The sequence below is a fragment of the Oryx dammah genome, unplaced genomic scaffold, assembly GCF_014754425.2.
Source record: "Oryx dammah isolate SB20612 unplaced genomic scaffold, SCBI_Odam_1.1 HiC_scaffold_8, whole genome shotgun sequence".
In the NCBI taxonomy this organism is placed as follows: domain Eukaryota; kingdom Metazoa; phylum Chordata; class Mammalia; order Artiodactyla; family Bovidae; genus Oryx; species Oryx dammah.
Genome location: NW_024070192.1, coordinates 9808234 through 9820923, shown reverse-complemented (window position 1 = coordinate 9820923; position 12690 = coordinate 9808234). Strand labels below are relative to the sequence as shown.

The 12690-nt window shown below is 59.6% G+C and overlaps 1 protein-coding gene across 9 annotated transcripts in view; it reads left to right on the top strand.

The window, feature by feature from the left end:
• RBFOX3 (RNA binding fox-1 homolog 3) overlaps window positions 1-12690 on the top strand; it is a 435991-nt gene that overhangs the window by 405364 nt on the left and 17937 nt on the right. For all 9 annotated transcript variants that reach the window (XM_040244731.1, XM_040244733.1, XM_040244727.1 and 6 more), the window contains exon 5: window positions 7836-8090. In XM_040244731.1, the coding sequence (XP_040100665.1) occupies window positions 7869-8090 (222 nt within the window). In that variant the 5' untranslated portion in view covers window positions 7836-7868. The remainder of the gene's footprint in view (window positions 1-7835; window positions 8091-12690) is intronic.

The following is a 12690-nucleotide window of genomic DNA, read 5'->3' as shown; positions in this document are numbered from 1 at the left end:
TCACCCAAACCTGGCAGCAGGAACGTGACAGGCCGTGACGCGTGGACCAGCCCGCACAAGGGCTGGGGGTCTCTTGCTCCTTCCCTTGATATCACCGCGTGGACCAGCCCGCACAAGGGCTGGGGGTCTCTTGCTCCTTCCCTTGATATCACCGCGTGTCCCAGCTTCATCTTTGTTCCTCTTCAATAATCTCATCTTCTCTTTCTCCCCAAAACCTCACCTCCCTGTGACCAGCACGTTAAGAAAATAGAATAGAGACATCGCCTCCAAGAAGACAACCGAATGCGTTAGTCTAGTAACACCCCCTTTCTCTCCTGCTCCTCGTGTTCCCTGCCGACCCCAGGCCTTTCCCCTCTGTGAGCCCCCACCCTCCCCACTGCTACCATCACGTGGTCACGGGCAGCCCTCTCGCTCCCGGAAATGCCATGCCTCTGCTCCCGAACCAGCCTACCCGGGGACAGAGGGACCCTCCCTCTGAGCAGGTGGGTGTCGACCGAGACCCCCTCCCCAATCGGGAAAGGTGCAGTGGTCGTGGAGACAAGCAGAACGCAGCCTGGATTCAGATTCGCGTGGAACCACAAACCGAAGTTTCCTCGCCTGTAAAAGGGGGACAACCATCCCACATATTCCTGGAACTGCACCAAGGAACACCCAAAGTGGGTATAGTGTTGTGGATTCTTCACACCCTCGGAGGGTCAGCAAGGGGCGGATGAGTCCACGGGCTGCAGTCGTGCAGGCATGAGGTGGAAGTTTCCAGAAGGCAGGTTTCAGCTCTGCCCGTGGAAAAGCATCCCGGCAGAGCTGCCCTCGGAGGGAAGGAGCCTCCACGCTGGTGAACATGCATCCCTGGGCTCGCTTGGACAGAGCCGGGCGGCTACCAGTAAGGGCACAGAGATGAGAGTCACTGTCTGGCAGGCCGGATCGGGTGTCACCCCTGGTCACTTCCCATCTAAGGCTCGGGGATTGAAGGAGTCTCGGGTTTGCTCGGGATGCAGATTCCTTAGCATTCAGAGGTTTGGAGCATGGCCTCACACGTGCATGCCCTGGGATGGGGAGGGCAGGACCATCCTGCTCCCAGGCTGGGAGGTCAGACCCCTGAGGTGCCCTGGCTCAGCCATCACTGGTGACTTGAACCCACATGTCCTGCCTGCCAGCAGTCAGCTCCTAAGTCAGCTGCCTCCTCTTCTGACACTGATCGGCACCGGGGGTGCCTCGAGAACGACCCAACGATGCTCACAGGGGGTCCTCTGCACGGGCCTCTTCTGGAAACCAAATGTCCCGTTCTCCTGGTCCTGTGAATTGTCCAACACGGCATGAAGGCTCAGGCTTGGCCCCTGTTCCTTGCTTAGGGAGGCGACATCTGTCCCCGCTGTCCTGGGAATAAGGGTGGTGCCCTGCGCACACAGGCACAGCATCAGTCCAGCCTGTGCACCTCCTGTGTACCCGGTGCCAAGCAGCAGAGGCTCAACTGATATCAGTGACCTGGGTAAAGATTGGTATTGCGGGGGTGGCGTGCCTGTGAAGGTGGTGGTGGGGGTCCCCTCTCCTCTCAGGACAGGTGAGCCATGTCCAGAGTGGGACAAGCAGATCACACACCTACCCGTCTGGTCCTTGAAGCTAGTGGTTCTGCCGCGCTCCCCTCCTCCACCCTGTCTGGAAGCCACTTTGCCCAGAGGTGGTGGAGAGATGGCGTGGTGCCCAGCCTTTGCCGCCAGCCTGCCTTCTTTCTGCAGCCTGGCCTGTGGACCAGGCCCACCGCAAGCTCCCTCCCGGGTTGAGGAGTCTGGGAGGCAATTAGCCTAATTGTCGTGGAGGGGCTGGGAGCAGCGAGATCCCCTAGGGGACTGTGCAGGGAGGGGCTGGGAGGGCCTCTGTCTGCGGCCGCTTCGGCTCTTCCCTGCCCCCAGCACCCTGCTCCCTGAACAGCCTGCCCAGCGCATCCCACACAGAGGGGACCCTCCCCCCGGAAGACAGGAGCTCACTGGCCAAGGCCTGAGTGCACAGTTTTCCACTGGGCCAGTGATGTGAGCAGAGACACTTGGGGGAGTCTTAGCTCTAGGTCTTAAAGATGAAGGGCCCTTCCGCCCAGCCCCCGCCTCCAGGCAGATGAGTCCCTGTCCCCTTCCCACAGACTAAGAGGTTAGGCTGTGCCCAGGGTCACCTAGAAATGGAGGCATTGAGTCTGCACTCAGAGTCTGCTGCCAAAAGCAGGCCTACCCAAGGTACAGGAGTAGAGAAAAGGCCATTAGCTGCAGGGCCTCCCCGAGAGGCTGGCTGGGTTCTCCCTGGTCAAAGCCCCTTGCTGCCCATTCCTGGGGCTGGACAGGCCCTTCCATCTCATACCACTGTGTCATCAGGACCCAGCAGGGAGCGGGTGGTTCACTGGCTCTAGGATAACGTGAGTTTATTTACAAGGAGACTTTCCAGAGATGTCTGGAGAAGAGCTGGACCATAAAGAAGGCTGAGCACTGCAGAACTGATGGTTTTGAACTGTGGTGTTGGAGAGGACTCTTGAGGGTCCCTTGAACTGCAAGGAGATCAAACCAGTCAATCCTAAAGGAAGTCAACCCTGAATATTCATTGGAAGGACTGAAGCTGAAGCTCCAATACTTTGGCCACCTGATACGAAGAGCCAACTCATTAGAAAAGACCATGATGCTGGGAAGGACTGAAGGCAGGAGGAGAAGGGGACGACAGAGAATAAGATGGTTGGATGGCATCACCGATTCAATGGACATGAGTTTGAGCAAACTCCAGGAGTTGGTGATGGACAGAGAGGCCTGGCATGCTGCAGTCCATGGGGTTGCAAAGAGTTGGACACAACTGAGCAACTCAACAACAGCAACAACTGGAGGATGGGCTGGAGGGACCGCCAGGAACAGTGCAGGACCCCAGACTGACAGCGACAGAGCTGTTACCACCTCAGGCCTAAGGAGGAAGCAGCAGTAGAACCGAGAAGATTGGAGGGTCCTGGAGGGGGCCCTCCCTTGAGTCTGGATCCCCTCTGGTCTGGGGGAGATCCAGCCTGAGACAGCCTCCCAGGGAGAGAGCTGGGGAGTAAATACCCTAGACTCTGGAAAGCAGAGGCCTGAGCCCTCACCCCGCCTTCATGGCCAACCACAACCCTCCCCTGACATCGCCCCTCCTCTTGAATCGGTCCAATCTCTTGTGTCGTGGCCCTCAATTCCCCTTTGTCAGATGAGCGAACTTTGCTCTCTAGAACTAACTGCCTTCCAGCCATCATTACTGTTGACTTAGAATGGTCAGTTCCTCATGGGCCAAAACCCCCTCATGGCAATGAAGAGAGTGATGAGTCAGAACCAAGAAAAGAGAGTGTGTCTGGAGAGAGATGAAGGGTCAGCACATCGCGTGCTGTTGAGGGTCAGGTCAGATGAGGACTGGGAGCTGACCCTTAGATGGTCAACATGGCACAGGTGGGAACCTTGCCCAGGGTAGTTTCAGGGAATGGTGCCCGGGAGAGTCTTCTGGGGGTGGGATGACGAGGGAACGGGAATAAAGGAGTTTAGGCTGCAGGTGGAGGCGACTCATTCAAGAGGCTTTGCTCTGTAAGGAAGCTGTGCATGGGGTTTGTAGCTGACAAAGCTGAGTGGCCAAGGAGGGTTTTCTTTCCCTATCATGGGAGCCAGTCAGCAAATTGCCAGAGCTGTGAGCACATGCTGGTGAGAAGGACTGGACAACTGTGCATGGAAGTGACCGGTCAGAGATGGGAGCAGAGATGGGAGGGAAGGCCAGGGGTGGGACAAGAGGCGGGAAGGTGAACAAGTGAGCGTGGACATGGCCTTGCATTTCCACGGGAAATAAAAGCACAGTCATCGCCAAGAAGAACACTGGAGCGTGGCGGAGGGTTGGAGAGGAAGCGGGAAATGGTCATCGAGAGTGAGTGGCAGATCCAGGCAGAGGACAGTGATCTAAGGAAATTGGGCTGATTCTGTACTTTTTCCCAGAGTGTGAGCCACGAAGTGGGATGGGCAGAGCTGCTCTTAGCAATTTGTCGGGCAAGTGTAACAACAGGAGAGGGACAGGTTTGCAGAGGGGGTGGGAATAAATGACTTGACCATGGTCTTTAAGCTTTTAACTCATCTGTCCATCTACTCATCCGTTCCCCTTTCATCCATCCATTCTCCATTCATCTTTATATCCATCTTTCCATCCACCTTTTTATCTGTCCATCTATCCACCCATCCACCCCTCTGTCAATTCTTCATTCATCCGTCCACCCATCAGTCCTTTCATCCATCCAGCCATCTTTTTATCCAGCCAGCCATCTTTCCATCTGTCTTTTCATTTATCCATCCACCCCCCCATCCTTCCATCCACCCATCCAGTGTGCATTCAAACTTCCGAGTGCAGCAGACTGCTGTGCTGAGTGCAGGGATGTGGGGGTGGAGGGCGAGCGAGGGAATTCACGATCCCTGGGGAGCCGCACTGGTTCACAAACTTCTCTGAAACCACCTGAAGCCATGAGAGCTGGCCCGGCAGGGGGACTCTGCCCAGCTCACGCCACCAAGCCCAAGCCCTTCGCTGTGGCCCCAACAGACCCAGAAGAAGGAAGGAAACGAAAGTGACAAACACTGTGCCAGCCTCTGTGTGCGGGGCACCTGGATGCCCTCTTCGGGTGGACCTGACCCTCTGCTGTTCCACCCAGGTCTGCTCTTGGGGCTGTCAGCATGGGCTGCACTTCAGAATCTTGTGGGAAAGTTTGGTTGTGAAGTTTCGTTGCCCCAGTGTGCGTCCCAGGAACAGGTTGTGCAGCCTAGGAAAAGGCCACTCATGGAACCATAGCCACTATGCATGGGCGTGAAGGAGATGCAGGGCAGGGGTGTCGAGAATTGCCCAAGACCCACCGGCACACTGGAGGTGATCACTGCACACGGGAGACGTACTCAGAGCAGATAAGCAGTGACCTGGGGCCAGTCGCTGGAAAAGAGGGGGGATCAGAGCTCTCCACGTGCTCTCCAGGGTCTCGACTCTCACAGGGCTGTGGAACCTCACCTCTCCCTAGACCCCCCAGGAATGGCTTACAGTTCTGCACGAGGAGCAGGGAGCCAGGTTTAGGAGCTGGCAGCCCATGCCATACAGGTCCCCCTACCTCAACTTTATTGGCTGGGAAATGGGGGCACATTGTCCGCCTGGCAGGTTGGAGATTCGACGAGGTCTTGTCTGCAGAGCAGACAGCACCGTGCACTCAGATGCGCTGACTTCATGATGTCACAATGTCGCTCGAGATCCCTCAGCTGCCTCCTGCCCACCCCTGACCCCTCCAGACCCTGGCCCTCAGGACCCCAAACACCCCTCCCGCCACCCCCACCGTGTCGCAGGTTCCCCTGACAGTCTGGACCCCGGGCTCCAGCGCTGGAGCCCTGCACAGGGAGAGATTGGCAGCTGTCCCTCTGCCAAGACAGGACGGAGAGGAGGGCACTGGGGAGGGTCGCAGCGGGGGTGGGGGTGGGAGTGGGGAGGAAGCAGACAGGAGAGCAGCCCCCCTTTCCTAGAGCCTCGGAGGAGGTGGGGAAGAGGGGGCGCTGGCAAGATGTAAGTTAGCAAAGGTTCTAATCAAATATTTATCAGTTAATTGATCTCCGGAGGCTGCGGACAGCGCCCTCCCCCTCACCCGGGCCTTTCCACACTCCTGCCTGGCTCTCCGCTCCTCGCCCTCCCCTCTCTCCCTGCCTCTCCTCCGCCATCCTGGAGCCTGGGTGCTCCTCCACCCCTGGGAGCCTCCAGCCTCCCGGGCCCCTCCTCCTTCCTCGTGAAACCACCCCGGGTCCCTCTAGGCTAGAGCCAGAGGACGGACCAGCGTGTTGGCCGACTGGGTGATGGGGCTTCTTGGCTACATGGGAGCAGTGAGGTGGGACCCTCCAGTGAGGGGCGGGCCCTCGTGAGTGTGTCCATACGCCTGTATCTGTCCGCTTGTCAGGGGCGTGGTCTGCCCCAGTTTCTGCAGAGAGAGGGGAAGGACCTGGGGGCTTCCCCAAGGAGGAAGCGGGGACGAGACCTCTTGTTTCGTATCGGGTCGCCCAGAATTGAGGGCCATCAGCACCCAGGCGGAGGCTGGCACTGGGAGGGTTGGGGGCAGGGTGGAGCTGGGCCCTGGGCTGATGTGGGGGCCTGCGGTCGCTGGCTAGAAGGGAGGGGGGCAGGCAAGCAGACCATGGCGGGGAGGCAGGGCTCTGGCCTGAAGGCAGAACACGCATCTTCTGTCCAGTCTCCGTTGGCCTCATGTGGCCAGTCTCCTTGGGCCACCTCCCCCGCTCACGATCGACTCAACATCTGGGGAGTTGGACTAACTCCCCCATCGGACAGCAGACCCCACCAGGGCAGGGACTACCCATCCTGCTCCCCACCAGAACCACGAGCCTGGCTCCCCAGCTTCCCAACACAGAGTCTGGGGTGAATAAACAGTCACCAGTTGAAGGAACAGCATGAGCAAGTTGACGTGCCTGCTAGAAGAAGCCCCTGTCTCAGGGTGGGGAGACTCTAAAACTGAGGTCAGACACACAGAGGTTGATGGGGGTGGGCGCAGGAGCACACGTTGAGGTCCCCCGTCAGCAGGGCACTGGGAAAGCAGTCAACCGTCCCCGTGCGTGCAATGGTCCTTCCACGCTGTGGGGGCTCCTCCTGCGAGAGGTGACCCCTGTCCTTCCAGGTGGTGAGGCCCCTTCTCCCCCAGAGGCACCCTCAGAAGGCCAGGGGGTGCCTCCCCTGCTCAGAGTGGCTGCTGAGAGCCTGCCCCCTAGTGTGTGTCCACAGGGAGGGTCGGCCAGAACACTAATCCCCTCCCCCGAACCCACAAGGGACCCCAGTCCCTTCTCTGAGGCTGAGAGACTTTCTACCAGGGCTTTTCTTTGTACCCAATACCAGTGGTTCTCACGGTCCCCAGACTTGGGGAGGAGGTCTGGGGTGAACTGAGAATCTGCACTGCTGACCAGACCCCAGATGATGCTGATGCTACGGATCCCAGCACCCCATTTGGAGAACCACTGTCCTGGGGTGCTTCCGGGCCTCGCCGAGGGCTTCTCAGAGCCCCAGGTTGGCTGGGGTCAGCATCGAGGGAATACATTTCCCCCTGGGGCAGCAGGCCTTTGAGGGTGGGAAGGCTCACTGGGACATCTTGGAGATCCTCGAGACGGACACCAGAACCCTCTGTGCCCCATGGACAGCACCTCACCCTGTGGCCACCATGAAGCTGAGTTGTACGAGGCTACATGTCTTCACGATCAACTCCAGTCCTCCCCTCTGCAGGCTGTGAATCGTGTCCTCTCACACTTGCTTTACTGATGAGAAAACCGAGGCTTAAAAGCCTTTCTCAGGCCAGAGAGCGGGGTTGTGGCCATCCAGGGCCAAAGGCAGGATCCTGGTGCTGCTGGAAGGTTCTGCGTCTTGACTGGGCCCATGGCAGTCTCCTGGTGGGGAAGGTTTCACAAGCCATCACCGCTGGGGGGCCCTGTGTAGAGGGTACACGGGGCCACCCTGAGCTATTTCTTACAGCTGTCTGTCTACAGTTATCTGGACATGTTTAATTATTTTTAAAATTCGGTGGATTAAAAATAAACCTTTAGTGTGCTCGGACCTGACAAATTCAGACAAGTGGGCTCAAACCCAGGGGTGTCTCACCGCAGACCTGGTCTCCCCTGAATGCCCCTGGCAGCCCAGCTGTGAGCTGGTTGCCTTGTGCTGGGGCAGCCCCGCCCCCATGCAGCCTGGACAATGCTGCTGAAAGTCCATACCACAGGGCCTCCTGGAGAGGGGCCAGTGAAAGTAGGCAGAGTCCCGGCCACATCGCGGTCTAACCAGCCTTGCTCTCTTCTCCGCAGGGCAATCAGGACGCCACGGCTCCGCCTGAAGCGATGGCCCAGCCCTACCCCCCGGCCCAGTACCCTCCTCCGCCACAGAACGGCATCCCCGCCGAGTACGCCCCACCCCCACCACACCCCACGCCGGACTACTCGGGCCAGACCCCGGTCCCCCCAGAGCATGGCATGACCCTGTACACACCAGCACAGACCCACCCGGAGCAGCCGAGCAGTGACACCAGCCCACAGCCCATCACAGGGGCTCAGACGGTGCCGGTAAGGGGCCCCCCAACCTCGGAACTCCAGGGGGCGGGGCCTCGGGGCCTGCGTATGGAGAGCCAGCCCATAGCAGGGGTGTCTCCGCCCCCAGGAAGGGGCTCTCAGCCTTCCCGCTCTTCGCCGTCCGACACCCAAGAATCTCTCCAGTGGGCAGATGCCACGCAGGGGCCCCCCTGTGCCTCCCCGAGCCATAACTTCAGGCCAGCTCTCACCTTATCTGGGAGATGGAGCATGACCTCAACCATCAGTGACCTGTTAATGGGAAGCGAGGGAAACAGCCAGGTCGGGGGGGCTGGGCTCGCCCGGAGTCCCGGGGGGCCCAGCAGCGGTGGTTGTTGGGTGGAGGGGGGAGGAACGACAGGGAGGGCTGGCGGCAGCGAGCAGAGGCCCGGAGCCCCTCAGAGCTGTCTCGGGTTGCAGGCTCTCCTATCATTTCTAATCACTTGTAATCTATCTGCTTGGCTGCCCTCCAATCAGATAACTTCAATTATGTGGTTGTGACGCAGTTCTAAGGATAAAGTGCTGAGCCCGGCACTTCTTGGGAGATTTCCTGATAGCCAAAGATCACGTCCAGGAGTGGCTGCTGCCCCTGGCCCGCCTGGGGTGGGCACCCTGTGGAGGGAGCCCCTCCGGAGACTGGCTGCTGCGTCCCCGCTCCTAGCCCCCTCTGTGGCATCCTCTGTGGACCCACGCCCCACTGAGCTCCAGGGCTCTGGGTTCATCGAGCTGGCCCTACTGGCCTGGTGCCACTGCTGACTGGTGGGGGCCGGGCAGGAGGCCAACGTGCCCTGCACCGCTCGCCTGATGGGTGCCCTGCTCCGTGTGCCACCTCAGCCCCTTAACCCAGCCTGGCTCCTGAGGTGTACCCCTAGATGTGGATATCACCTTCCCTCACTGTGTGGGCAGCATCATCCAAACTCTGGGGAGAGCGCCCACTCACGCTGCCCACCACGGGCTGGACCAAACAAACCCTCCTGCCTTCTTGGAGCGCTGCTGGACCTGAGTCTGCGCCAAAAGCACCAGTCTTCTCGATTCTCCCAGCGTCCCTGGTACAGGGTGTCTGCCACAGGTGCCCCCCAAGGGTTCCACGGATAAGAAGGGCAACATCCATGGGTCTCAGAACAGGGAGCCAAACCATACTTCCCTGGCCGCTGCCACTTCTCATGCCTCAAACTGACCTGGATGTGCTCAGAAAAGAGGTGAGTAAGGTAGCCAGCAGAGTCCCTGTGAGCAGGTCACAGTAGTCCAGACCGCCAGCCGGCCAGTCTCTTTCTGATGGACAACGGCAGATGGGGTGAATCTGGGGAAACCTCTCATGACCTCCTTGGGAACAAATGCTGACCCCCCCAGAAGCAACCCCAGGAGACAAGATGACCAGACTGGCCGCTGACACAGAGGAGGCTGAGGCCAACCACTGACACCTCCACAGCATAGACAGGCCTCCTGGGCCGCCTGACGCAGCCTCACCGCGACCCATACAGAATCATCTTCCTTTGGCCAGCTTCTGCAGGGACCTGCTTGTGCCGGGCCCCGAACCAGCACGGGCGTGCACAGGAAGAAGGGCCTGACCCCACCCCGCGGGGGCCGTCACTTCCCACCAGTCACGGACATTACATGGTCCCCTTCCACTCTGCAAGAGTCCGCGGCCCTGAAGAGGACCCAGGAGTCTCAGAGAGAAGCCGACTGAGATGTGAGAGCCTCACTGCTCGATTGAACGCCCCCTTCCCAGGAAAGTGCCTAGGCCAGAGAGCTGCTAAGCCTGATCCAGGCAGCCTCGGCCTTCCTCTCTCCATGGGGGGCTCTTCAGGTCCTGGGAGGGGGTGAGTCTGCTGCTCTTCCCCTGGGACACTGAGATAGAGGCCTCTCAGGTAGAAGTTACTGGACTATCGGATGAGCTCAAAGACACTCAGAATTGCCCAGCGAAGACTTCGGCTGCTGCTGCTGCAGGGCGTGGATGCTCCAATCCGGAGTGTTTCTTCCATCAGAGGCTTCGCACCTTGGGAGGAGCTGAGGAGGGTGGTCACTGCCTGTCCTGCTCGAAGATTCCAGGAGCCACTTCTCTTCAACAAACTCTTGGTCCTCCTAGCCCTGCTGCTCAGCTGTCTTACGTCCATCCCAGATCAGGCCTGCGTCGCTTCCCAGAGCCTCCCTTGGCCTTCCCCAAGCAGCCTCGAGTTAGAATCGGGAGGTACAGGGTAGCAGGAAGTGTAGGCTCCAGCTTGTGTCCAACCTGCCCTCTCCTGCCTGTGGATTCCGTCTGTCACCACGGCGTCATCTCTGTTCTTTTATCAAAAGGCAGCAGGGGACGTAGAGTGACTGGGGCTGCTAATGGAGCAGGCCTGCCTCACTACTCTGCAGGACCCCTGGGGTACAGGTTGGGGACCACCTCCTGCAGCTACTTCATTCTTTCAAGGTTTCACGGGGTCCCCTGCAGGGGTCCTCCCCACCCACCCGTCCACCCTGTGTGGTGGGGCAGCCACAGGGACATCCTCTCGGAAACTCCACCTGGAGCGGCAGCCTTCGGTCCTCTGCACTCTTGGCTCCTGGGGGTGGACCGTGGTTGGAATACACCACCCCAGGGTGCTGCTCCCACTCAGGCAGGGTGCAAGCAGATGGCGCCATCAGCATCGAGGCACCACTAGCGGCGGCCAGCAGAGAGTTCCCGGAGCATGGCGTCATTCACAGAGTCCAAAGAGGACACACAGCTCCACCTGAGGTCCTGAAGAAGGCTTCATGAGTGGATGGCTGGAGGCCTCATGGGGAGAACACCTCCTCCGAAGCTGGCTCACCACCCACCGAGCCATGTCGGGTGAGCAGCCGACGGTCATTGCATGGGTGACTAGGAGGTCTTGGAGGACTGAAGATGAGGGGAGAGGGGGCCGCAGAGAAAGAGGGTTTCCTGGAGCTGCTTCCTCTGTGTGGCATCACCCAGCCTTGGTTCTGTCCCAGTGATGGCCCCCGGGTCCTGGCCTGCTGCCTCCCACCCCACTGGACCTACTGACCCTGCCCAGGGCCTTCTCGGCCTCTCCCAGTGCTGGGCTTGGGGAGGCCCAGGAGAAGGGGGCTGCAGACTCTTTGGAGGGTACAAGGATGGAAGATGTGCTGTCCCATGCAGAGGGACTGGATGCTGCCTTGAAAGGGGGACAAGGACTGTGTCACCACGTGGGCTAAGATGACACGGAAATGAGGACGCAGAAGCAAAACGGCCGAGAGCAGCTAGGGAGGGAAGGGGTGTTGCTGCTGCTGTTTCTCGTTTCCCTGCCTTTGAGGACCAAAGGCAAAGGTTGCTTTAAAGAAGAAAAAGGGAAGTGAAGTCCCTCGGAAGGCGGTGCCAGCTGCCCAGACCGCTGTGATAAATGGTGGGAAGGCCTCCGTCTCCCCTCGGGGCAGCCAGTGTGCTGTTACACTCTGGGGTTTCTCCACACATCTTACAATTTCACAGTCATTGAACCCATTTATCTGCCTCTGTTTGCAGCTGTGCATGGGGCCGAGGGGGGCTTTTCTTACTTTTCCTGGCCCCCCTCATCACCCCGTCTCTCCCACCTCACCCTCAGCTGCTCCTCTAAGGGCCTTTGAGGTGGGAAGAAGCAGGGAGACCCTGCATCTTGGAGACACACAGTGGGCTCAGTTCTGCTATTAGGAGAGGCCCAAGGTGTTGCAGAAAGGACATCCTAGCCTGGCCCCAGATGCCCCAGCTTCATCAGTGCCATCCCATGGTGCCCCGCTCCTGCCCAAGGCTCCCCATCTCTGAGTGTGAGCTAGGTTTCCTCCCACCCCGCGCCGCCACCACCCACCGTAGTCCTGGCTACCAGGTTGCGCTGACCACTGCCCTCTGCTGGCCCACGGTCAGCATTGCATGCTCCTCTCCCCCTGGTTTCCCAGATCGGGAGTCCATGAGTCACCTGTACCCAAGAGCAGCCAAGGGCACAGGTGTGTGAAAGGCATAGGGGGGAGGGTGACGGGACACCGGACCCGACCTGACACGGGCACTCGAGAGGATGGTGGTTTCAAACCCATGTGTAGGATCCTTCGCCCTGTGCTTCCTCTCAACACAGGAATACAGAGCTGAGTCTACGGGGCCTCTGAACAGGATAGCCCCGCACCCCTGCAGCCCTCCAGACCCCTTCCCGGCTTGCTACCAGGAAGTGCGCCCAGGAGCTGACCCTCCTCCCCTCCCTTCCTGTCCCCTATGGCATCTGCTGCTCTGGGGCCTGGCTGAGCGCAGGAGTTAGGGGAGCGGCCCTGTCCTTCCAGAGAGGATGACCCGGATAGCCATTGAGAGCAGCCACTCAGGAGTCCAGAGACAGACCTCCAGCCAGTGGCCTTGGCGAGGGCCGGTCCTCAGCCACAGCACGAAGGCTCGGGCACAGTGAGCTCGCCCTGCTTACCATCCTGGCTCCGGGAGGCTGTGGTACTGCCCAGCACTGCTTTGGTGGACAAAACCCACCAGAAGCAAGCAGGCAGTTGCCGGCGACCCGTGGGAGGCACACGCCAGCACCTCTCCTCTCAGCTGTCCTCGTAGCGTGTCTCTGCAGCCCAGCCTCTCTCCGCCGGCCGCGTGGGAGACCGCAGCCACCCGGACTTCTGTTTGTGCAAA